The sequence below is a fragment of the Otolemur garnettii genome, unplaced genomic scaffold (assembly GCF_000181295.1).
Source record: "Otolemur garnettii isolate 467f Iridium unplaced genomic scaffold, OtoGar3 scaffold00017, whole genome shotgun sequence".
NCBI lineage: Eukaryota > Metazoa > Chordata > Mammalia > Primates > Galagidae > Otolemur > Otolemur garnettii.
This window is the reverse complement of record NW_003852412.1, coordinates 14,463,453-14,490,410: the sequence shown is the minus strand read 5'-3', so window position 1 is coordinate 14,490,410 and position 26,958 is coordinate 14,463,453. Positions and strand designations below refer to the sequence as shown.

At 37.2% G+C, this 26,958-nt stretch overlaps 1 protein-coding gene across 5 annotated transcripts in view; it reads right to left on the bottom strand.

Annotated features, from left to right (window-relative positions):
- The window catches only part of ZFYVE16 (zinc finger FYVE-type containing 16), a 48,779-nt gene extending 22,560 nt beyond the window's left edge, over positions 1-26,219 (bottom strand). The window contains exons 1-9 of one of the 5 annotated variants that reach the window (XM_023510934.1): positions 25,782-26,219; positions 15,646-15,754; positions 12,448-14,708; positions 11,458-11,554; positions 8,613-8,774; positions 5,828-5,970; positions 3,213-3,591; positions 1,111-1,233; positions 187-342 (exon numbers count right to left, since the gene is read on the bottom strand). In XM_023510934.1, the coding sequence (XP_023366702.1) occupies positions 187-342; positions 1,111-1,233; positions 3,213-3,591; positions 5,828-5,970; positions 8,613-8,774; positions 11,458-11,554; positions 12,448-14,708; positions 15,646-15,715 (3,391 nt within the window). In that variant the 5' untranslated portion in view covers positions 15,716-15,754; positions 25,782-26,219. Of the gene's footprint in view, positions 1-186; positions 343-1,110; positions 1,234-3,212; positions 3,592-5,827; positions 5,971-8,612; positions 8,775-11,116; positions 11,555-12,447; positions 14,709-15,645; positions 15,755-25,504; positions 25,608-25,781 lie in introns of those variants that run through there. The other 4 variants (XM_023510933.1, XM_023510935.1, XM_012802812.1 and 1 more) reach the window with 4 other exon arrangements.
- Positions 26,220-26,958: the final 739 nt, after the last annotated feature.

Below are 26,958 nucleotides of genomic sequence, written 5' to 3'. Positions count from 1 at the left end.
AGCTGTGATGCCACAGCACTCTACCCAGGGGGACAGCTTGAGGCTCTGTCTCAAAGAAAAAAAAAAGAAAAGAAAAGAAATCAACAATCTCATCATAAAATAAATCTTAGCATAACCAAAAGCATAAATACCCTTAACTAATTTATCTATCTCTTAGTTTGAATAGTTCAAAATAAAATGTTATACCTTTTACAGCATCCTTATATATGGTAATAAATAGTCTGAAAATGTCCTTAGGAATAGTATCTTCATTTGGCAAACATAATAATAGAATAATAATTTCTGCCTGTCCCAAGCCATGTAATCCATTGGTTGAGAAGTACCAATATTTTTCTGAAGAATCTAAAGCAATAAAAGCATATAGCTATAAATGTCAACTTCTATTAACTACAACAATTAAAAGTAATTGTTTTAGCATAAAACAAAACTTTTCAAATTCCTTATTTTCCCAAAGTTCTTCCCCTAAAAACTTTAAAATGAATTGTGTAAGATTCACATAAGAAAAAAGATTCTTATGGAAATAACTAATAACATTAAAATAAACCATGTATTAAATGCTGAAATGTAGTGGGTAATTTAGATTCCAAAGAGAATGAAAAGCTGATAAATACATTATTCAGTAGTGAAGATTACTAATTACTAAGAATTATTTACTTCTTCCAATATAGCCTAAAAATTTGTACCCTCATATTAATTCGAATTTTAAAAAAATAACTATTTGCTTCTTTATTTTTAATTAATCACATGTCACTTATTTTAAAATTATCTTTATTGCTACTAAATCAAGACTCCTATTTACTTAGTGCCAAATTTCAATTTATCAAAAAGCTTACAGGAGACATATTAATTTTATCACAAACATCAAAATTCAGCTCAGCTATAAGATCATGACTTTAACCCTAAGATTAATGAGGGAGGCCAATAAAAATCTGTAAACTCGTATTTCAAGTATTACTGATTATAAATTTGCAAAATTTATTTACAGTCATATCTAACTGAAAAACCAATATTCAACGCCACCTATTTTTCATCATTGCCAATCTAACCTGAAGATGTAACTGCTACAGAAATTCTGCTTACAATTAAGCAAAGAAATAAATCATTACTTACAAAATACTAATTTGACATTCACGAGAAGATTAGCATTTAGGACAAATGTAACAGGATGAAACCCTCTGCCTTCAAGAAGCACAATGGTCTGTTCATAAGACAGGTGTTCTTCTACTACAAGCCCTAAATGATGAAAGTAATATATTAGGATAAACATCCTGTTTAATATGCTTACAGTGGGCTCAGTGCCTGTAGATCAGTGGTTAGGGTGTCAACCGCATACACCGGGGCTGGCAGGTTCAAACCCAGCCCAGGCCTGCTAAACAACAATGACAACAACAACAACAAAAACAGCCAGGCACTGTGTCGGGTGCCTGTAGTCCCCACTACTTGGGAAGCTGAGGCAAAAGAATTGCTTAAACCCAAGAGTTTAAGGATGCTGTGAGCTGTGACACCACAGCACTCTACCGAGGGTGACATAGTAAGACTGTCTCAAAAAAAAAAAAAAAAATGCTTACAATGAAAAAAAGTATGAATCCACAAATGGTCTCATGGAATTTAAAAACAAAAGTAAACATGCTTCTTTCCACAGACAGTAAATCCATTGTATTTACTGTCTGTAAAACATGTTCAATACCTGGAACAGCTATTATATATCCACTTTTGCTTTTCTCTCCATGTAAAAATGTTACACTATAACATATAAATCCCAATATATATTACATATAGTATATATACAATGTACTGATCAAACAGCATATTTATATAATTTCAGCACCTTGAAACAGTTTTTTCTATTTCTTTGCTTTACTTTAAACCTTCAAAGTTTTAAAACAAATACTTTGATAAAGTGAATTCCAGTTTGCCAGGTACTCCAATTATAATTTCTGAAATTCACAAGTCTGTGAAAGTAGCTTAGACCCAAGTTATATATGCTGCTTCCTACCATACATATGCTTATCTCAGTGACATGTAGCCAAAAAAGATCTTGACAATCAACAGGAAAGCATGCATGCATGTAATAAACAGGCTTTAATGTATTTTTGCTAGAATAGCTATGTTTATGAAATGGCTCCTACTCATAGAACAGAGCTCCTAAGCTTTATTCCCCTGGGTTATAATACAGAGAACCACCAGTTCACATTGTAGGATGCAACATAATGCTTGGGTGACAAGTGTCTATCCCAGGGAACCAGTTTGAGGTGGCAGCTACCCACAGAGTTAAACTCCAGCTTAAAAGGACTTTAGAGATCATCTAGGTTCTCTTCTTTTCAAAGAAACTAAGCCCTTGATAGTCTAGTGTTAAAAACAAATAAACAACAAAAACCAAACTAAGGCCCAAGGAGATTACATAACATGCTACAAGTTGGCTTGGCGCCTATAGCTCAACCAGCTAAGGCACCAGCCACGTACACCTAAGGTGGCGGGTTCGAATCCCCAGCCCGGGCCCGCCAAAGAACAATGACGGCTGCAACCAAAAAATAGCCGGGCGTTGTGGCGGGCGCCTGTGGTCCCAGCTACTTGGGAGGCTGAGGCAGGAGACTCGCTTGAGCCCAGGAGTTGGAGGTTGCTGTGAGCTGTAATGCCACGGCACTCTACCCAGGGGGACAGCTTGAGGCTCTGTCTCAAAAAAAAAAAAAAAAAAAACATGCTACAAGTCATGGAACTAAAATTTCCAGTTTTGCTATCCAATCTAATAATATTCTTTTTCTTCAGGAACTGTGTTCCTGAGAAAAAAATGATATGGAGTGAATGTTTCTCGGAACTAAAAGTCTACGAGTTTCCCTATTGTATGGGACTTTACCATACTCTAAATTAGAAACACAGATATGATCAATGAATTGTAAAAGTTCAAATCTTTTTATGTTGGTTGAATTTTTTTTTTTTTTTTTTTTTGCGATTTTTGGCCAGGGCTGGGTTTGAACCCGCCACCTCCTGCATATGGGACTGGCGCCTTACTCCTTTGAGCCACAGGTGCCACCCTCAAATCTTTTTAGAATTTGTTTTTAAGTAAGACTTTTTGTAAACTAAAGTTACCAGCTCTAGTACATATTCCAACCAAATTGTCTAAGTTAAAAAAAATATGCATTTTTCATATATCACAAATTTCATTAGTACATTGTTTTTAAAAAAATTTTAAATTTAAATAACTACTATCCTACCTGATCCCTTTTCTCCAGATGCAACCAGAAGTGGGGGCAAACTGTCCTCATCATTAGGTAGAAGACTAATCTTATTGCAAACATACTTGTCAATACCACACAGTAACCTATAATCTGAAATAGCAGCAACAGGTAAATTGCTGTCAACTAAGACACGGATAGGACTAGCTGGCTCCTCAGTTTCTACAAAAACATCATCATCTAATGTATAAGAACCAGAAGTAGGTAACCCCTCATTTCCTGTGTTTATAGGCAGGTTTTCCACTGATGGGACCTGAGAAATAGGACTCCGAATTATCTCGTCTCTTGTAATATCTCCTATCTCATTGTTTGGCTTTTCCACTGTAGTAGAATGGGAATGATCCACTGTATTTACTGTCTGTAAAATATGGAATAAAAAAATAAATCAGTTCATATTCTCTGTTCAACTGTGAAACATTGATCATTATAGCCAAAAATGTCATTTTAATAAATAAAATCAGTAAAAACCAAAATGGGTTCAGAAATTCTTCTGAAGTCAAATTTCCCAAAAAATAGTATCATTTTGCTTTTTTAAATTCAAGAGCATAAGGTATTAGTTATATTGCATGCTTGGGTAGGTACTAATGACTTTAATACTGACTGAAAAAATGAGGCAAGAACTGTAAGATCTCGTACCATACCACAGTGAGCAAGCTTAGTTTATGGCTTTTCCCTTCTTTATGACACTCAAAAGAGCCTTAGGTGGGTAGGGAAGGGGGGAAATGGAGAAAGAAGGGTAGGGATGTCATTAGGAAGCAGAGTATTAAATATATTACATAATAGTAACCACCTGGAATAAACTACTCATTAAGTTGGTTTCAATAAAACCCCATTCTCTTTAGACTGACCAAAATCAATATCAAATTAGAACAATTTATGAACTCAAGTTAATATTTCTTAGCCTGTTTAGAACTTTCTTTTTTTTTTTTTTTTTTGAGTCAGAGCCTCAAGCTATCTCCCTGGGTAGAGTGCTGTGGCATCACAGCTCACAGCAACCTCCAACTCCCAGGCTCAAACGAGTCTCCTGCCTCAGTCTCCCAAATAGCTGGGACCACAGGTGCCTGCCAGAACCTGGCTATTTTTTTTTTTTTTTGGTTGCAGCCATCATTGTTGTTTTGGGGGGCCTGGGCTGGATTCGAACCCACCACCTTAGGTATACGTGGCTGGCGCCTTAGCCACTTGAGCCACAGGCGCTGAGCCAGAACTTTCATTTTGTTAAAATATTGATTGACGGCTTGGCACCTGTGGCTCAAGCGGCTAAGGCGCCAGCCACATACACCTAAGGTGGCGGGTTCGAATCCCCAGCCCAGACCTGCCAAACAACAATGACGGCTGCAACCAAAAAATAGCCGGGCGTTGTGGCGGGCGCCTGTGGTCCCAGCTACTTGGGAGGCTGAGGCAGGAGACTCGCTTGAGCCCAGGAGTTGGAGGTTGCTGTGAGCATGATGCCATGGCACTCTACCCAGGGGGATAGCTTGAGGCTCCGTCTCAAAAAAAAAAAAAAAAAAAAAAAAAAAGTATTGATTGACAATTGGTGCTAGCTAAAAAACATACCTTTGGTAATTATGTCTATTTGTCAAAACTTTCTCAACTATTACTGACAAATAGAGTATGTGAACTCCAACAGGAGTAAGTAGCAAGAAAATATCCATTTTTTTCTAACATATTAATACAGGGTGGGCATAAAATTAATGTGCAATTTACTATGCTAAACTATTTCAAATTGCACACGAACTTTATGCCCACACTGTATATACTTAGGATCAGTCAGGTGACTGACAGAGTAGATGCTCAATAAATAACCTGTTTAATATTAATAACGAAAATGTTCCTAATTCATATATTAATACTTGCTTCTATGAATATTTTGCTACTTTACAATGAGAGTTCATAGTAGTCTGGAATTCAGTATTATATATCTTCTATTTAACATCTAGCAAACTTATGTAAATGCAAAAGTATCATCATCAAGTATTTCCTTGAATGTTTAAAAATCATTAAATAAATATTAGTCTAATTAAATTACTAAATCTCAGTTAAACTTTCCAACACCAGTAGTTGTCAAAATGTGGTCCAGAGATTTTTTTTCTTATAATTGAATGAAAATAACACATCACAATATACTGAATGTAGAAGCAGAATATGAGAATCTGTCTTCAGATAAGTCAGACATTAAACACATTTGCAAAAGTATAAAACAATGCCACTATTCTCACTAAACTCCTTTAGTTCTAAAAAATTATTTTTCATAAAAATATTTTTATTAATATAAAAATTAATAAAAGTTTATTATTTTGTAATAATAAATACTTTTTAAATTTCTCATTTTTAATCTCATATAACCTACAGCTCTTTGGGGTTTTCTGTAACTTTTAAGAATATAACAGGGTCCAAGATCAAAAGTTTGAGAACCATTCCCTTAAACACTAAAAAGGGTAAAATCTAAAACATATTCACTACGTCAATATATTTCTTATTTTAAGAAGCTGAAAGCATAAAAAAGGTAAGTACTCTAACAATCACATAAGAAATTACCCTAGCACCTATAAAACAAAATTTTGCTTAATTAACAAGTTATTTTTAAGATTCCTTACCACAGGCATATTAGGTAAGAGAGAATTAAAATCTTCAGGACATCTTTTACTTCCAGATGATAATTTTGCTGTATCTGCAACTTCACCATTGGGCAATATACCATCTGCAAACCATACTCTCTTTTGTTCTTTGGAGCACAGTCCTAGAATCAGTTGAAAAAGTAAAGTATTATAATATGGAAATATTGCAATGAATTAATACCAAATAGATCAGGAAATCTTTTCAAAGCTTTTTGTTAATTTGTGTGTGTGTGTGATTTATCTGCTCTGAGTGGAGTCTGTTTCTATCTAATTCACACGAAGGGAACATATTAGATTAGAGGTGGCCCGGGAAGCACATACTCTGAAACAGAGTAAACATTAGAGATCATATCTTAAACACTGTGTGAAAACTTAAGGTCTATATTGTTGAGGTTAAGTTTTTAAGTGTGGAGATAGAATAAGAGTTAAGGAATAAGGCATAGGGCAAAAAGTAGTAAAGTAAATCAGAGAATAGCAGATAAGCAAAAATACCAAACAAACAAAAAAACAGAAAGAGAAATAAAAAAGCCTTAAAAAAGGGAACAGGATAACTTGTACCTCATTAATTTTATTTAACAAGAGAAGCACAACATTTTTGTTCTTATAATATAGATACTAAATGTTATTTATTAATGTTTCCTTCCAAAATTGGAGGAAATAACTAGATCTAGCATAAATATTTTTCTTTTTCTTATAAACCTTCCACAGAGTAAGGTTATGAAAATCTCTGCCAGATGATGATATCTACTTTCAAAAATATAATAGAGAAAACACTAAAAAAATTGGGATTATATATCTAGTTTTGCAATATAGGCAAACATAATGAAATAAGATATCTTTCCTGTATTTACAATATTTTTATAACTTAATCATATAGGTTGTCAATATAAAAAATACCTTTTTTTTTTTTGAGACGGAGTCTCACTTTGTTGCCTTGGGTAGAGTGCTATGGTGTCATAGCTCACAGGAACCTCAAACTCTTGGGCTCAAGTGATCCTCTTGCCTCAGCCTCCCTAGTAGATGGGAGTACAGGCACTCCCCACAATGCCCGCCTAGTTTTTCTATTTTTAGTAGAGATGGGGTCTCACTCTTGCTCAGGCTGGTCTCCAACTCCTGAGCTCAAGCAATCCACCTGCCTTGGCCTCCCAGAGTGCAAGGATTACAGGTGTGAGCCATTGCACACAGCCTAAAAATATAGATTTTTTTTTTTTTGAGACAGAACCTCATGGCATCACAGCTCACAGCAACCTCTTGCCTTAGCCTCCTAAGTAGCTGGGACTACAGGTGCCCGCTACAATGGCCAGCTATTTTTTAGTTGTAGTTGTTGTTGTTTAGGCCTGGGCTGGATTCGGCCTGCCAGCTCTGGTGTATGTGGTGGGCACCTTAGCCACTTGAGCTACAGGTGCTGAACTAAAATACAGATTTTCAAACATAATTTTTTTTTCATCTTTGGGGCTAAAATATAGAGCCACATATGCTTAATCGCCTTATTTTCATTATAATAAATGGATAATAGCTCCTGAATGGTAAGCTGAAATCCAAAAGGATTGTCAAAAGGATCCAAATTTGCCTTCAACTGACATTTATAATTATCTTCTAGCATTTTACAGACTTAATAGTCTATTTATTTATTGTTTCAGGTTAATATGAGGATACAAAGAATTAGGTTACAATGTTTGTATTTGTTAGGTAGAGTCCCTCTTATAATTATGTCCCATCCCAAGAGATGGGCCATACACCTAAAATTGTGCCTATTAAGTGGGAGCACACCCATCCCTCTCCATCCTCCCCTTTCCCCCGCCCCCCACCTTGAATTGAGTTTTTCTCTTATGTGGGCGTGTACTAGATCATCTACTAGCGTCATAGTAGAATAGAGTACATTAGATTCTTGCTCCTCCATTCTTCTGATATTTTACTAAAAAGATTATGTTTCAACTCTATCCAGGTTAATCCAAAAGATATAAAGTCTCTATCTTTTTTATGGATGAATAGTATTCTTTGGTAAGACTTAATGGTTTACGTGTAAAAATGTACATGGGCTTTATTCAATATCCTAAATGACAACAGTTTATAAAAAAGAACAGATAACTCAAAGATTTCAAAACAAGTTTCAAGAACATTGTATTATTGTGGTAAATAAATAATAACAGATGTTTAAGGAAAGGGAGATAGGTCAGTTATTTATTGTCTCTGAAACCCAACTTCTTCAATGCCAGACTAGAAGCTTGGAAAGTACAATTCCCAGATTTCCTTGCTAGCTGGCTTTATTCAAGTTCTGCCAATGGTAGGTGTTGGTGGAAGACCAGAAGGTAGGAAGATAAGAGAAGTTTTAGTTCCTGCCAGCATCCTTGCAGCAGCACCACCACATCTCACAACTTTGCCCCATGATTTTCAGTAATCCTATCATCAAACTTGAACTCCCCTTCAGTCATCTGAGCACCAACTTTTAGGCCTCATGATGGTGCTGGCACATGACTGAATCAAGAACTTCTTGGTGTCCCTCACTGAACCCTAGTCATACTGCTTTTCCCCTCTTGTTTTCCCAACCCAGCTGTGGTGGTTGCTTCATGCAGTTAGTCATCTCTGAGGCACTTACGCATACGACCTTTTTGTTCTTTTAGCCTTCCAACATGCATGCACAACCAATCTCCTATATCAAACCCCTCCTGATATATGATTTGGTTTCTCTTTCCTGACTACATTAGATAACTTCTATTTCAGTAATTTATTTTTAGTGTAAGATACAGCATTTTCTTCTAGTTACCTTCAGCATTTGGTTGTTTAAGTGCTGAGGTTGGCAAAGTTGTAGGTGAAGCTATACTGGACGGTTGGGTCTCCTGAGGAGGCTGAACAGTGGCACACTCATCAGAATGATTAGATTTAAGATTAGAACCAGTTGGACTCATCATCCTTTCAAATGCCTGAGCTATTAAGGAGAAAACAATAGTATTAAAATCTTGGATGTTTTTGAACTTCAAAGTAAATTACAATAAATATTCTATTTTTTCACAATGTAAGGAGAAAGAAATAAATGACTAAACAAGAAAAAAAAAAGTGGCACTTGACAAACATACTGTCTGAGTAACTAGCACAGGTTCCTTATTTCGTTGGCACCACTTCAATAAAAGCTACCAATGAGTTATTTAAATATTATATTTGGCATAAGATGTCTATAACAGAAAATAATCCTTATTTTATATAACTCTATTTTTCCCTTGTACCCCTATAGTCTATTCCCAACGTAGTTCAAAGTTATTCTTTCAGATATAATTCATATCTCATCATTCCCGTTTAAAATCCTTTAATGACTTCCTAACTGGAGTGAAAATTATTACAACGGTTTACAAGACCTCAATCTCTATCCCTGCCCCCTCCATTTCCCTATTTACCTTTTTGACCTCATCTTTCACTGCAATCCTACTCAGCTATGACCCAGCAACCTAGGCCTCCTTATTCTTCATCAAATTAAGCAAACACTCTCCATGGTTAGGGTTTTTGCCCCTATTATTCCTTCAACCTAGAATGTTCTTCCCTTAGTCTCACTAAGCTTTGTTCTCTTATTTCCTTCAAATCTCTGCTCACATGTCACATTTTCATAAAGTCTCACTCTGACCACATTATAAAAGTTACTACCTCTTATACTTTCAAATTTTCCTTTACACTATTATCATCATGTGATATCCTTTTTGCTTACTATCCATTTATAAACTCCATGAGAACAGGACATCTATTTTGTTCTCAGAACATGTAGTGCCTGAATATTGCTGAGCAATTTTTCATTCAAAAAACAAGGAATAGCCCTGGTAGCTCTCCCTTCAGCATTTCTTCAAGCTGATCTATTATAAATGCTACTACTGCTAAAATAATTTTCCTCAAGTGCCAATGAATCATGGCACTATGATAAAATGACTTCCACTAACCAAGTGAAATCAAAACGTCTTACTCTGGGTTTCAAAATAATTCCCAACTTGCCCCAAATCTACCCATTGGCATTCGTACACAGGCTTCCTTGAAATTCATATAACCTCATCTCAAATTTTTCATTATCCACAATCTCTAGTCAAACTATCTTTTTCTTCCACAAACCTTGAACAACTTTTCTCCTCTTATTTGACAACATTATTTTAAGTGATTACTTCTATAATTTTCAACCCTGAAGTTGATGTTAAAATAACTTTTATTTGTGCTTTCTTATACTGTGTAAATTATTGATAAATAGCATCATAAATGAAATTATATGCTGTAAGATGTTAAAATGAAATAAACTAAAACAGGTAATTATACCCATTCCACAATATTTCCTTTGATAAACCAAAGCTTGATCTCAGTGTCCTATGAAGTCTCTTTAATGACTGTATCTTCTCCCCTCTTGGACCTTTACAGTCAATGTAGTCTGAAAGCTCACCCGAAAATATGACCTGTCAACTTAAATAATGTTTCAAATCTTCATGGCTGTTTCATTTTTTAAAAGTAGGAGAGATAATTATGTGGAGCTTGATCTAAAATTTCAGAATTCTAGCAGATGGCCTCGGCCATCAGTACCTTCAGTCACCTTTTAGGCTACTCAAACAACTTAAAAAAAACCAAAAACAACTGTAAGCACTTAAACTAACCTCTTTATAAACAACTTGGAAATATTAAAAGATTTACTCTCTATTATCCTCCAGAGCAGAGGTCAACAGCAGGGTGTAAAAGCAGCTTACCTCAGGCTAACAGACTCACATCAGAGCTTTTTGGAGAACTGCTGAAAAAATTTGTCTTAATTCAAAAGAGAAAAACAAATTGTTATCAGGTATTTATTCTCCTATATAATAGGAAGCAGTGCCTGAGCTAGTGCACAGATCCGGTCAAAAAAGGCCCAAATAAATGCTAGGAATTAAACTGTCAATAAATTTTTGAAAATGCCAATAAATACGCAAAAGAACAAACAAGGATTTGGGGGGAAAACACAACAAATCACACACACACACACACACAAAACCTGTGAGAACTCAAAGATGACCACTAAGACTATTGCTAGTAATTGAAGCTAGCTACAGAGCCAGAGAAGCAATGGGAAATACATACACACAAAATTCTAAAGTTGAGAAAGGAAAAAAATATACGAGACAAAAATGTGCAAATAGTGTGGCAGTCCTATGAATTTATATAATCATAAATATTACTACCTTAACTTTTATTCTTATTTTATGTTGTTATTCTCTAAAGGGTGGAAACTATTATCTTGACTTATGCTATTAATATATAATATTGAGTACTATTCATTGGTAGGTGATCTATAAATGTCTAGATTAAGATGATGAAGATGACAATGATGATGACAAAAACAAATAGGCAGATGAAATGCAGCATTTAGGGACTTGGTACCTGTTAAAAGTTAATGAACTGCCACTCCAGAAACTGAATGCTTCCTTTCCAGACTGGTAGTATTAATTGTGAGAGTGGAAGAAAAAGAAGAGAAACCAAGCCTTGGGATGTCCCACCTAAGCCAGATAAGTCAACACTAGGTCCTTGCCTTAAGAAAATAAAGAAGTTTATCTTTGTCACAATCCAATTGTTTTTAAGATATATTCAATTACTGGGAAAAAATATGTCAGCTTAATACTCACCTTTACTAATAGTCTCGTAGCAGACTACACACACTCTTGCTTCCTTTTCTAGATACTGCAGTTTACACTTCCTATTACAACAGACACCACAAAATACCTATAAAGAATAAAATACCAAATTTGTTTTTGTTTCAAGCATACTTATATCTACGAGAAGATTGGAGTGGGAGGTCCTAAACCTAATTAACAAAACTCATTTTTCTTATTAAATAAATCATTTTCCTAATCACCATACATAGGTAGAGTTCATAAATTATTTTTTTTACTTAAATCAATTCTATTAATCGGAAAGGGAACAAAATCTGTCTTTAACAGACTAAGTCCACAATTTAAAAAGCTTTATATAGTTCTTTCTTTAAAGCTTCTTAAAGCAGAATAAATTATTTTGCTAAAGCAGGATTGATCCGAAATTAACATTACTGAAAAATTCTAAATAAAAAATGAAATATTATTTCTAGAGGTAATCCTTAGAGTTTATAGACAATTTTTTTTCCTTTTCAGTATGAAGCAATAGATGATCTTTTTATCTTGACTGTTACAAGAACACAAATGAAGTCAGCTTCAGTATTCTGAACCGTGTGCAAGCCAACTTGTTTTCACCATTCCCTGGATATTTACCACAACACTAGCTATATAGTGGTTTTGAAATTAAGTATTCAAGGACAAGGGGGATGCAGGTGAATTTGGAATATCTGATATATCAGTGTTAGAGAGAGAACACATAGTCTTAAATTTCACAAAAATCAGTATTTAGTAATTGTTTCTCATTTCCCAGCATATAATACCCATGAAAATGTAACTTTTATTCAACCATCAAGAAACCTCCAAAATGATAGTATTTATATATTTCTATGACTATATTTTTTATGAAAAGCACCAATTTTAAACTAATTCAATCTTGTAATCGCCTGTTAATCAGCCTTTCCTGTCATATTAGATTTCATTTAGAATGTCTTGAGAGAATAAGACTTAAAGATTTTTATAACTTACTTTCCCACATGCTCGACAGTGGTGTCGCCGTTTTGTAAAAGTAAATTTGACTTGGCAGTTCATACAGTTTGGAGCTTCTGAGTCAGGAACCCAAGTAGGCTGTTTCTGGCCCAAAACCAAGCCTTCTTTGCATGTGTTTTCAGGTAGAGAATCTTCGTTTGCAGTTGCAAAACTGGATCCCCCTTCGAAATTACTTTCTATATCAATGTAATTAGAGTTGAAGCTAACCTGAGGATCAGTGGTAGAATCTGGAGCGCAAATGGTTGGAACAACGGTATTTGCTATGCTGGGTTCACTGTCTGGCATATTTGGGACATCTAGCTGATTCAGGTCCTTTGAAGTTCTTGTTTTTGATGAAAGGCTAAATAATTGCTTAGGCCTGGCCCCTCCAACATGAATAGATTGGCTGTTAATATCAGAGACTGATAATTCATTTGTAATCTCGGACTTATTGGTAGGTAACCCTTGCTCAATTGGAATTGCACTTTTTTCCCCTACAGAAAGGCCACCATTTTCTATTGTACTTTGTTTATCCACTGTTTCACAAATCACAGCAATACCATGACTTTCCCCAGTAGCTCCTGCTTCTGTATTGAAATATATGCTATTAGTGTTTCCATCATCTAGGCCTTTTATATCCATCTGATGCATTGGAGATTTTGAATCATTTACATTTTCTTCAAAAGACTTTATGTTATTGGTCTGAAGATACTGTTCTGTCAGAAAGGCATCAAGTTCAGCATCACTAACCAGTGTACCACTTTTGGTGCCTTCATAAATGTTAAAGTAACCTAAGTCTTGCCCATCTATATCATCACTTGAAAAAGTAAAACCTTCACAATAATCAGATGGCCCTGGGACATTAGAAAGCTCTACTTGAGATTCTGCAGATGCAGAAGAATTGGTATTATCAGGACAATCTAAAGATTCAGCTCTAATTACTGTCTGGTCAGGATCTACCTTTCTATCTTCTGTCTTTTCAATTAATGGCTGAAGAGATAAGTTTTTACATTTTTCTTGTTTCAAAAAATCAGTCTCCTTGAATGGTTCCCCACCTAGAACAATACTCTTCTGTATTTCTTCATACATAGTCATTGCATCTTCTACATTATCATTATGTTCATTCCGAGGTAAACAATCACCATGTGCTTTAATTTCAATTAGTGATCCACATAAAGACCCAGATTCTGGAAGACAAGACAAGGAGGACTGTATGGCTTCACTTGAAACATGTGAAGTTGAAGAGGAATCTTGGACTATATTGTTATTATCTTTAAGGTCTAAATTTCTTGAGTCTTCATCTGTGGATTGTTTTATAAATACAGCAGCCTTATCTTCCTGAAAGGAAGAGTCAGGTAGTTTGCATTTTTCATTTCTTGAATTTAAATCATTTAAACATGAAGCTTCATTTTTTGGAAGACTACAAGGCAAAGCATGTGAGCTGCCTCCTTCTTTTAAACATTCTGCAGCAGGTATGTCTGCCACCTCTACCTCCTCTTTTACCAAACAGTCATCACCTTTTAATAATTCACACGGTTGGCTCTTGTGTTGTGGGTTGTTTTTGGCATCAAATATTTTGGAATTTTGTTGAGTCAAAGTAGATGACATGTTAAAATCAACAACTATTTCTAACTTATTAGGGGTCTTTTTATCCTTTAAATTTTCTGTTTCACTGTAATTACAAGAATCTGTAATTGTTGTATCTACTTCTACACCTAATTCTTTGGTTCTGATGACTTCTTGGTTTTGTAATTCAGAGTTGACATCATTCTGTTGTTCTCTGATAGCATCATTATCAAGATTTGTTGAAGAAACACAAAGTGTATTTGACACTGCGGATAAGTCCAATCCAATCAAAGAATCTGACTTAAAATCATCTGACAATAATTTTTTAATATTTTCTTCGCTATTAGTTGCATGAACTAAGTTACCCATGTCACTTATGAGATCACAAACTGGTTTACCACGCAGTCCCAAATACAAAGGCTGGATTTCACCTGAAGTACTACTATCCACAGAAGAAAGGAGATCAAGTCCTGTTACATTTTTTTCATGTTGTGTAGAAGATAGTCCCTCAAGTGTCTTATCATGTAGGGAACTCTTGTTTGTCTCATAGCATGTTTCTGATGAGGCACAACTATTAATGCATTGTTGGTCCTTTGATAGCAGTGAAGTTAGCTGTGAAAAAGCCAATTCTGAAGAAACTGAGCAGTAGTTAGAATCATTTGCATTTTGTGCATCTTGGAGATAATCTTGTTCATCTAATTAAAAACAGACATACTGTTATTTAGGATAATCAAGTCAAGTAAAAATTAGTATAAAGATATCATGTTTTCTAAGACTTATAAACTAAATAATTTTTAAGACCATAGATAATCTTTTTGCAAAATAGAAATAACCCCCAAAACTATTTTTATTTGACTTTAAAATAATTTTGAATATAGATATCAAAAAGTGATAGATATTCCACTCAAAATAACTCAGCTGCACTATAAAACCAGGCTAAGGGCTCGGCGCCTATAGCTCAACCGGCTAAGGCGCCAGCCACGTACACCTAAGGTGGCGGGTTCGAATCCCCAGCCCGGACCCGCCAAACAACAATGACGGCTGCAACCAAAAAATGGCCGGGCGTTGTGGCGGGCGCCTGTGGTCCCAGCTACTTGGGAGGCGGAGGCAGGAGACTCGCTTGAGCCCAGGAGTTGGAGGTTGCTGTGAGCTGTAATGCCACGGCACTCTGCCCAGGGGGACAGCTTGAGGCTCTGTCTCAAAAAAAAAAAAAAAAAAAAAAAAACCAGGCTAAGGAAGAGCTAAAAAATAATCTAACTTCTTTGTTCTGCCCTCCAGTTTCCTGAAACACCAGCTTATGTAGAGCTTTCAAGTTGCCTTTAGCTTGCTCATATATTGATTTTAAACGTCTTTCTTACATTATTCTTTTGATAAGAACCAAAAAAGGGGGGAGTCTATCTTAGAGCTAACTTTTATCTAGGAAAAAACCTAGTTTTCTTCTATCTCTGGCTATTAGTCCTATTCAATATAAGAACCAATTAATGTTATTATCAAATACGTGGACTTTTTACCTAAGAACACAATGTGACCAAAATTGAAATAAAATTTTGCAGATAATACTATATACTTGAGATAACTAAATTACAAACATTTTAAAATTCTATTACTGGTAAAAATGGAAAACTAACAAACCTGGGTTCTGTTCAAAATCATCAAGGAGTTTGTCCAAGTCACTGACAGCTGCTTTAAAGTAACTATCCATCCTACCTGTAGACTTTATCAGAATTCAATTCTTGTATACCTAGAAAAAAAAAGTATGGTATTTCCTTTAAGTCTCTAATATAAATGATGCCATCTATTTCATACCTGGAAACAATGGCCAAAGAATAGATACAGAAATAAAATTTAAGAGTACTGCTTAAAGTTTAGATGGGGAAATTGCCTCTCTGTATGTAAAAATGGCATGAAAACCAACTCTAACAACATAATGTTTGCATATATAAACTATCATAAATCTTAAAACACTACCTAAATAACTCATTGGTTATTTAGTTCATAATAGAAAGATAAAAAATAGTTCATAATAGAAAGATAAAATGACTTATAAATAAAAAAAATCAAATATAAATCATATTACATATACATATAAAAGCTACATATACATATGCTACATGTAAAAACTTGTGAGATTCAACAAAAGAGGTATTTCAAGGAATGCTTAGTAGCTTAGATGCTTATACTACAGACAATGCAGTATCAGGAGTAGAAATTTAAAACACTGAAAACAAAGGGTGGTACCTGTGGCTCAGTGAGTAGGGTACTGGTGCCATATACTCAGGTGGTGGGTTCAAACTCAGCCCCAGCCAAACTGCAACAAAAAACAGCTGGGCATCGTGGCAGGTGCCTGTGGTCCTAGCTACTTGGGAGGCTGAGGCAAGAGAATAGCCTAAGCCCAAGAGCTGGAGGTTGCTTTGAGCTGTGATGCCACAGCACTCTATCGAGGGCAATAAAGTGAGACTATCTCTAAAAAAAAGAAAAAAAAATGAAAAGAAGCATATAAGAGAGAGGCACAAGAATACTGTAAGTTAGTTTTGTGAAAAAATGAATAAAGCAGATGAACCTCTGGTTTGGAGCAGATTCTTCACCAAAAAGACAAAAGCCAAGTTGAAATGACTCTCATTGTCTTAAAGGGACAATTGGGCATCAAAATGAAGATTGCAAAGGACTGAACAGAAATAAAATAGATTTTTAAAAACCAAGAGAGTATGGTGTGGAGCCCGTAGCTCAGTGAGTATGGCACCAGCCACATACACCAGGGCTGGTGGGTTCGAGCCCAACCTGGACCTACTAAACAATAATGACAACTGCAACCAAAAATAGCCAGGCGTTGTGGTAGGCACCTGTAGTCCCAGCTATTTGGGAGGCTGAGGCAAGAGAATCGCTTAAGCCCAAGAGTCTGAGGTTGCTGTGAGCTGTGACACCATAGCACTCTACCAAAGGTGACATAGTGACACTCTGTCTCCCCCCCCCCCAAAAAAACAAACCAAGAGAGTATAGCAATACTAAAAGCAAAACATACCACTCGCTGGAGGTCTGCTAACCAATTACTCTGAAAACTGATCAATTAAGGGAAAAGAGCCAAGAATGTATCCTGCCCTTTTATTTAAAAAATATACTTTAGATATTTGCACTACATTGTTAATCACAGCACAATTTATAATAAGGAGTGGCAGCTAAAATGGTGATAGAATTGAGTTGAAGACATCACTATAAACTCATGTTCAGCTTAACATGTACACAAGGGCAGTGCCTGTGGCTCAAGGGTAGGGCACTGGTCCTGTATGCTGGAGATGGCAAGTTCAAACCCAGCCCTGGCCAAAAACAAAAAAAAAAAAAAAATGTACACAAATGTTGGTACACAGAAATATTTATAGGTATGTACAACACAAGTTAGTATAAACACATAAATTCCCTTGTTTCATCAGCAGAGAGGGCCTAGAAGCAATGGTATCCCAGTGGCAATCAGCATACTTAGCACCTAGATCTTGGTGTCTAATACCATTCTCCAACAAAAGTAATCAGGGCTCCTTAAAGAAATGGCTGATTCTGGGAGTGTAACATGGAGCATCTTGTAATGCCAGAAAGCATAATAAAAGTTTATGCACACACACACATGCAGGCACACGTATACAACAGTAATATGTCAGAGTGAAAGAGTTCCCAATGGCCAAAGCTGAAACAAAATAAAATTGTAGGATTAGATTATAACTCAATGTATAAATAAAAATCTATGAGTTCATACTAACATAAAGAAATCACTGAATAAATGGGAAAGATAACAAATCTCTCATGCAAATATAATTCCAAATATTCTTTACTCTCAAGGAAGTAGAACTCCCTACTCCCTTAAGTGTCCACCATATATAGTGACTTGCTTCTAAAGAGTACAGAAAAGGAAGAAAAAAACATAACTTTACAGTAGAAAAAGCTAACAAACACTACTTCAAGCCAGGTGATCAAAGCTCAAGTCAAAAGTGATAAATTATGCTGACAGTACATATGCTTGTCGTGACATGACGAGAATGGCACTTTGTTGTCTTCCTCCTCCAAACATAATTACCCCAATCTAATCCTGAGAAAAATGAGACAAATCCCAATTGCTATTCTATAAAATACCTGACCAATAATCTTTAAAACTGCTAAGGACATCAAAGAAAAGAAATGTCCGGCTCGGCGCCTATAGCTCAACCGGCTAAGGCGCCAGCCACGCACACCTAAGGTGGCGGGTTGGAATCCCCAGCCCGGACCTGCCAAACAACAATGACGGCTGCAACCAAAAAATAGCCAGGCGTTGTGGCGGGCACCTGTGGTCCCAGCTACTTGGGAGGCAGAGGCAGGAGACTAGCTTGAGCCTAGGAGTTGGAGGTTGCTGTGAGCTGTAATGCCACGGCACTCTGCCCAGGGGGACAGCTTGAGGCTCTGTCTCCAAAAAAAAAAAAAAAAGAAATGTCCAAGAAACTATCACAACCAAGAGGTACGTAAGGAGACAGGACTACTCACATAATATGGTATTCTGGATGGGATCCTGAAATAGCAAAAGCATAATAGGCAAAGAGTGAGGAAATGTAAATAAAGTACGGGCTTTAGTTAACAATAATGTTGGTTCACTAATCGTTAACAAATGTACCATATTAATGTAAGATGTTAATAATAAATTGGTTGTGGTGTATATGGGAACTCTATTATCTGCAATAACTCTGTAAATCTAAAATGTTCTAAAATAAAAAGTTTATTTTTAAATGTAATCAAGAAGTGAGAAAATAAAGTTTAGAAAATATCCTAAAAAGTAAAACAAAAAAGAAAGGAAAATAGGAGAATAAATATTAACATTAGAGAATCAATCTAATGAGGTTTGATATTCAAATAACAAGATTCAGAAAGAAAGAAAAGAGGGAAAAAAGAAGAAATTGTCAAATAAAATACCCTGAAACTGAAGGATATGGTCTCCAGGTGGGAAGGGTCCATTTAGGTCCCAACACATAAATGAAAAACTCTTACCAACTCACGTGATTGTGAAATTTCAGAATACCTGATTGGTTTAAGGGAAGATCACCAATTTAATACTACAAACTGCATCCCACCCTTTCTTCTCCCTAACACTACTGACCTCCCCACCCATCCTGCTCTCCTTTTTCTCTTTTCTAAAGAACTTATTTACTTTACAATCTTCTAATATTTTGTATAATTTATTTACTAGATTTGTTGTTTACCATCTGCAGCAACTCTTCCTTTTCTGAAGTTAAGCTTAAGGACAGGGAAACTGTACTTTTATTTATTCATATATTCAAAGTGTCCTGACAAGTTCCTGACATATAAAATGTGCTCAATACACACCTGTTGAATAAATACAAAAGCTTCTAGAGATAAATATCAGGTCACAATTAAAGGACTGGTTATTAGATCTAGCACTGGACTTCTCAATAGCAACTTTAGAAGCTGCAAAACAATAGAGTTAAATTCTAAAATTAAATAATTTACACCTTAAGATTCTATATTTAGATATCAAAGAAATATGAAGGTTGAATTAAAAAAAAGGTTTAGACATGCAAAAGCCCCCAAATTTGCCTCCCATTCAGTCTTTCTCAGGAAGCTACTGAAAAAAGTGTTCTACCAACCTGAGAGAGACGTAAAGGGAAAGGAACACCTGAACACCAGAAAACAGGCTATCCAATGCAGCAAAGAGACAAATGGAATTCACAGACAATTATACAAGGACAGTTGAGGAAAAGAGCCGTGCAACAGGCATAGAGAACAACTCATCAAGATGGAGCAGGGCCAGGCACCCTGCTCACCTGTAGTCCTACAACTCTGGGAGGCTGAGGCTCCCTCATGGCTCACACCTGTAATCCTACAACTCTGGGAGGCTGAGGCAGGTGGATAGCTTGAATTCACGAGTTCAAGACCAGCCTGAGCAAAAGCAAGCCTCCATCTCTACTAAAAATAGAAAAACTGAGGCAAGAGGATCATTTGAGCCCAGGAGTCAGAGGTTGCTGCGAGCTATAAGGCCATGACACTCTACCCTGCCTGACAGCTTGAGACTCTGTCTCAAAAAAAAAAAGATGGAAGCAGGGTGACAGACCATTATAGGAAGATGTTGCAAAACAAACACAGACTATCAGATGTATTTTAATTTACTAAAAGGAGATATCTGTATCTTGTCTGAAGGATAAATATATCAAACAAATAATATAAAAGATACATTAAAAGATATAAAACATATTTATAAAGATCCATGAATGACAGATATACAAAAGAATTAAGATAATTATTAACTGTGGGAAAAACAAAAATTATACAAGAAAGGAAATAATATCATATTTATCTGGTTCAAGTGTACATACACTTAAAATACGTAAACAGTGAATAACTAATAGTTAACATATAACTAGGGGATTTAGAGTGGAGAGGAAAAGTGCTATGCAGTGCTTAAAGGTAGGAGTTGGCGCCACAAACTAAAATACTCATCTTCCATAATAGGAAATCACGAAAAGATACCTGAAACTTGGGGTAGAATGGAAGAGGGTAGGAGATACAGCTATATATCTAAACATGTTACTGAAAAAACTAGAAGTCACTAACTCTGGAGCAGCTTTTCTCAATAAGGATTCAGTAAGAAATTTAATCCTTAACGCCTTAAGGCATCCAATTTATGAAATAAATTATCTTCTCTCTTATGCATCTAACAAGTTACTAACTCATGTACAATCCATCCTTAAGAAACTTTGAGAAAATAGTTGCACAAATCATTTTCCGTACTGAGTGATTCAGACAGGAAGTGCTGATTAAGGATGGTTGCTTCTGCAGAACGTGATTCAGGGGTGAGAAGAATTGGAGAAAACTGTTAGTTGAAGTATTATCTGACTCACTATGTGCAAGCATTCCTTTTTTTATTTATTTTTATTTTTTATTTTATTTTATTTTTTTGAGACGGAGCCTCAAGCTGTCTCCCTGGGTAGAGTGCTGTGCCATCACAGCTCACAGCAATCTCCAACTCCTGGGCTCAAGTGAGTCTCCTGCCTCTGCCTCCCAAGTAGCTGGGACCACAGGCGCCTGCCACAACGCCTGGCCATTGTTTGGTTGCAGCCATCATTGTTGTTTGGCGGGCCTGGGCTGGGGATTCGAACCCGCCACCTTAGGTGTATGTGGCTGGCGCCTTAGCCAATTGAGCCACAGGCGCTGAGCCTCCTTTTTTTATTATTATTAAATCATAGCTAGGTACATTAATGCATTTATGGGATACAATGTGCTGGTTTTATATACAATTTGAAATACTTACAACAAACTGGTTAACATAGCCTTTAATAAACATAAGACAGGGCCATGTGCAGTGGCTCATACCTGTAATCCCAACACTCTGGGAGGCTGAGGCGGGTGGATCAAGACCAGCCTGAGCAAGAGTGAGACCCTGTCTCTAAAAACTAGCCCAGCACTGTTGTGGGCACCTGTACTCCCAGCTACCTGGGAGGCTGAGGTAAGGGGATCACTTGAGCCCAAGAGTTCCAAGAGTCTGAGGTTGCTATGAGATATGACACCATGGCACTCTACCAGGGGCAAGAAAGTGAGACTCTTGTCTCAACAAACAAACAAACATAAACACTAAATAAAAATAAGTAGTACTTATTACTGATTAAAGGGTGTGCTTAAAGAATAAAGCACAGGAATTGAAAAGTCTAGAACTAGTTTCTCATTAGCAAAGCCAGAAAATTAAAAAGAAATAAGTTGTGGAATTCATTAAATAACATCTATTTACAAAACACATCTGTAAAGGAGTACCCTACTAAGCATTATGTTATTTGAGGTGCTTAAAAAGATACAAATAAGGTAGGATAATATTATCCATAATTGGCAAAAGGCATTACAATGGAAAATACTGTATACTGAAGACTTTTAACAGAAATCTTATTTACCTGCATGCATTTCCCAGTTCAGTCAATGAAGATGTACTTTTTCTGTGGCAGCAACCTACCATATTCAGTAGAAGACATAATAGAAAAGTAAACTAAAGTATCTGTTCTAAAGAAGTTTATTCATGTGCACATATGACAACCTGCTTTAGGAGGTATTTTTACTCACTTAGCTATTTATGTGCTCTCAGATTTACAAACAAATCTTTACAAAAATTGCTTTATAATAAAATGGTTTTTAGCCTGGCACAGTGGCTCACACTGAAATCCTAGCACTCTAGGAGGCAAAGGAGGGTAGATTGCCTGAGCTCACAGGTTTGAGACCAGCCTGAGCAAGAGCCAGACTCTGTCTCTAAAAATAGCTGGGCGCTGTTGCTGTACCTGTAGTCCCAGCGACTTGAGGCAAGAGAATGACTTGAGGTCAAGAGTTTAAGGTTGCTATGAGCTATGATGCCACAGCACTCTACCAAGGGCAACAAAGTGAGACTGTCTCAAAAAAAAATTGGCAGGAGCATGGAGGGCCTGTGCTGAGACAATACAATGGAAATGAAAAGGAAACAGATATAAAAATGGCTAAAGAATGAGAACTCCTGGAGAGTGAAAACAAGGGAGAAAGCTAGGGTTACTTTGTGTACCAGCTTTCTGTCGTGGGTAACTGGGTAGATAGATGGTGGTGCCACTGACCACCACAAGCAATACAAAGAAGAGCAGGCTTAAGGGAAGACAGGAATTCATGTTGGGACTGTGTGAAGTATCTTGAGAACATCCAGGAAGAGATATCCATTAGGTAGTTAAATAAAGATCTGGAATGCAGGAGAGAAGTCTGAGATAAATAAAGATTTGAGAATTGGCAACACACGGCTGTTAATGGATGAGATCACCTAGGAAGAGAATATAGAAGAGGACAAGAGCCTACCATCAAATAACTAAATACCACAATTCATGTTCCTAAAACTGCTCTGGATAAAACTTTGACTAGAGTTTTATGTGCTTCTATAGAAAAACAACTAATATATAATGTTAAATGAGAGAAAATCAAATTTCAAAACTTTATCCACAGTATAAACATGTTTTTTACAAACAAGGTGTTAAAAAAAAGTGTAGCAAAGCTCCAAATTAAAAAAATATAGAGGAACAAACATGAAACTGTTAATGCCATATATCTAGAAATGGGATTACATAAGCCTTCAGAACTACCTATGTCTTTATACTATTTTACTTTTTTTTTTTACAAGTGTATACTTTTGTAAACACAAAAAGAAAATAATTTTGTTCTATTCCTAAGAAAAAAAAAAGTATGTGTCCTTACAATATGAAAAATCAAAATTGATTAGAAAAACACTTGAACACTGGTCTATAAATGGGGAAATAATATGAACAACTAGTAAGATTATGAAAAATGTTCAGTACACTAGTAAAGCAATGAGAATAAGAACACATACCTACTAAGCCAAAACAAAATTATTTAATAATGAAAGTACTCAAAGTTGGTAAGGGTGTGATTAAAAAAGCACCTCAGATATAGCTCAGGAAAACAATATAACAAGTATCAACAACCTCAAAAAAATTCACAATCTTTAATATAACAATTCTTTTTAGAAATTGAAAAAAATGATCCCAGTGTCGACAACTCTTTTAGAATTTGTGTAATACTTGTTCTAGTTTTTGCCAGAACCCCCCCAAAAAGAAAAATAATTCAAAACAACTAAAAACAAGCAAAGATATATTTCACCAAATCATTTGTCAAAACAACCCTAATACCAACATTAAGATATAACAGAAAATTAAGTAGGCATCAAAGGTAATATTTATCAAATTTAAAAATAAGTTATCCTTATAGAAAAACACTTGTGCAAAAGAACACAAAAACTTTCAATGTTGCAATGGTTGTAACAGTGTAAAACTATAAACAACCTAACAGTCCATCAATCCAAGAATGGTTAAATAAGCTTTCTCAAACTGTGGTCTTGGGACCCCTGTTCAAGAACCTTTTAGAAGGCCTGAAAGATCCTCCCTTTTCCAACAATGTACCTGTGTAAGGCTGAAGTTTCTTCATATGCATCAACCTAAGAAAGACAGAACAACAGACTGACCAGAGAAGCAAATATGGAAATCCAGCAGTATTTATAAAATTGGACATTAAGGTGATTTGCAAAAATTTAAAACACCACCCTTTCCCCTAAGTTTTATTTAAGAAAAGTTTTCACTCAAAACTTATTTAATATATAATGGGTTTGTTATTTTTCAACAAATAAAGGAAACATTTAAAATTTTCTGAGTTTTAATTTCCAAAATGGTAAATATACCGCATTAAAAAACAAAAACTCTTTTGGTCCTCCATAATTTTAAGTATGATTATTCCCAATCATAATGTTAAATGAACTGTGGTAAAATTATGATTGGGGCTAATTAAAAGGGAATTTAACTTGTAATGTAACTGTTTCTAAAACAACTTTAATCATGAATTAATTGTATGATCTAAAAGTCATGAAGTTATGTTTACCAAGCTTTTTAAAAACGGAAAAAATGCTTAAAATGTAATTTTAACTTAGGAAAGTAAACAATCCAACTGTGCACAAAATCTCATCTTAAATTAAGAAGATACATGGGGGGAAAAACTTGAAGGAAAAAACTCAAAATATTAACAGTGGTTGATACTTTTACACGGTGGCATTACGGTTGATTATTTTCCCCCAAACTTTATTATTAATTTTTCAGATTTTTGCCACTAAGCATGAAGTTTAATATTCAGGAGGAGAAAAAGGAAAGACACCAGGCGAAAAATTATAGACACTTCTATCGGATCACTATTAACCACTAACTTCTGCCAACTCAAAGAATGACAAACTCTAATGAAAATGGTGAAACCTGATTCAAGCAATAAACTGCCTATTTTTTTGAATAAAACAAATAAACTTAATACATCAAATGTACGGGCTAGTTTTTCTACAAGTTGAATTAACAGGAACATCCTTAGCCTGGAACGTCAGATTTGCAATCACGGTAGTACAAAGGAGTTAACCAGGTAAAAGCAAGGTCATCCAGTAGAGTTTCTCAGGGGAACCAAAGAAAAGGTTAAGTGGGCAAGAACGCCACCGCATCCTTAGGTCCATGAAAAGGACCAAGAAAGTGCACTGATACGGGAACCGGCTTGCGAGAGCACCGGCAGCGATGAAAGCCTGCGGGGACCGAGTCCTTTCCGCGCAGGGGCTGTCGCTCCGGGGACTCCGGTCCCCTTCAGCAGCCGCAGCCCCTGCCCAGGCGAGACCCGCGACGCCGCGGCCCCGGGGTCGCTCCCCGAGCTGCGCCGGCCACTCCGGCGGCCCGGGTGGGTGGGACCGGGCGAACAGCCGCCGAGATTGCCCTTCCAGTTCCGTCCGGTCCTCCAGGACAGGATAAGAGGCTTGAGGGACAGGATTCCCCGCCCAGCTACCGGGACTCCGGAAAAGAACGAGCAGGGGACCCCGGCGCGGCCCCCAGGGAAAGAGGAGGGCCAGACCTGGCGGATCCTGCGGCCACCCCGCCCCCTCGGTGTGGGCAGCAGGGGTGAGGAGAGGCCAAGACTGCCTGTCAAGGGGGGCTCTTACCTCCCCACACCCCTGAGGGGCTCTCTGATGACCGACGCGGCGCGGGTCACAGGAGTGAAGAGCGACCCCGGGCGGGAGCCGCGGGAATGCGAGACGCCGGCTCAGGGTTGGTTTCCCCGCCCTCCGCCTCGCGGGCCGAGCCGACTGCGCAGGCGCAGAAGCGGCTTCCCTTTAGCTCACAACTCCCCGCCCCCTCCTGCGCGACCGCGGCCTCCTCTGGTCCCGGAGCGCTTTCGCCGCTCGATGCAGCGTCCGAATGGGCTCGCCGGCTACTTACCGGAAGTGCCCGAGAAGGTTCTGGGGTGCCGGGAAAGACAGAAAGTTTCGCGCGAGGTCGGAACTCGTTTTCCCACTAGACGCTCGGCTCGCTTGGCGACTGGCGTCAGTGTCTGGCTTCCTCTGCCCTTCGCTGACCTAGACTCGGCTTCCCCGCCCCCCGCCGTCCCGGCCGCCCGGCGCGCGCGGCGCTCGGGTCTGAGCTGCGCGAGCCCGGTCCCGGCCTGCTCTCCGCGCCGCTGGCCGCCTGAAAACCCAACTTTTGCGCTTCAGACTGGTTTTGCAGGACTAACCATACCCTTTCCCCTACCCGGCAGCGATAAAAAGCTCCCAGCGCAATCCTGAGCTCCAGCCCCTCCAGCCCACTGGCTGTCCGCTGCGACCCGTCCCTTCCTAGATTGAGTTCTGCGTTTCTAACACTGGCCTCTGGAACAGCTGCCTCCCCGGTCTAAAAACAAAAGCTAACTTCTAAATGGAAGAATAACGTGTCACTCACGTGATGTACATTTGTGCTCGTGGAGCTTTGCTGCTTTTACTACAAGTTTCATATAGATTTTAATGAAGGAAGAAGAGACCCGTGTGGGATCTGGCTTTCATTACGGACTGGGGAAAAAAATCAGTTCCCAAAAGATTCTAACACCTCAAAGTTCATACTGATCTTTCAAAACTTGCAAGCATTATACTGTCTGAAGAGCATTCTAGTCACATGTGATTTCAGAAACAGGGATCTCATCCTAAATCTGCAATTTACAACTATAGTTCCTGATCTTTCAGAGATATTTAATCTCTGATCTAGGTTTTCCTAAACTCCAGTGGAACTGTGTAGTTTTAGTTCAATGGGGAAACTTTTGTAATTTATTGAGAATGTGCTCCATGTGAGACAATGCGTGAGATTCTTTGCCTACATTATCTCCTTTAATTCTCAGAATAATTCTACAAGATACATGATGCATTTTTCCTACTGTGTGTTAGGCGATGTTCACAGATAAAAGAAAGTTCGGCCACTGCCCTGTGGAACCACAGTTCAGTAACAGGCTCATGTATATGAACGCATATTGGAGACAGAAGGAAAGGTCTGAGAATTAAGTTCTCGAGCTTGCCACCAGCGCTTACCATACTATAAACAACTCAGTAAGGTTTCATAACAATGCTATGTTAGGGTCTCACAGCTGTGTTCA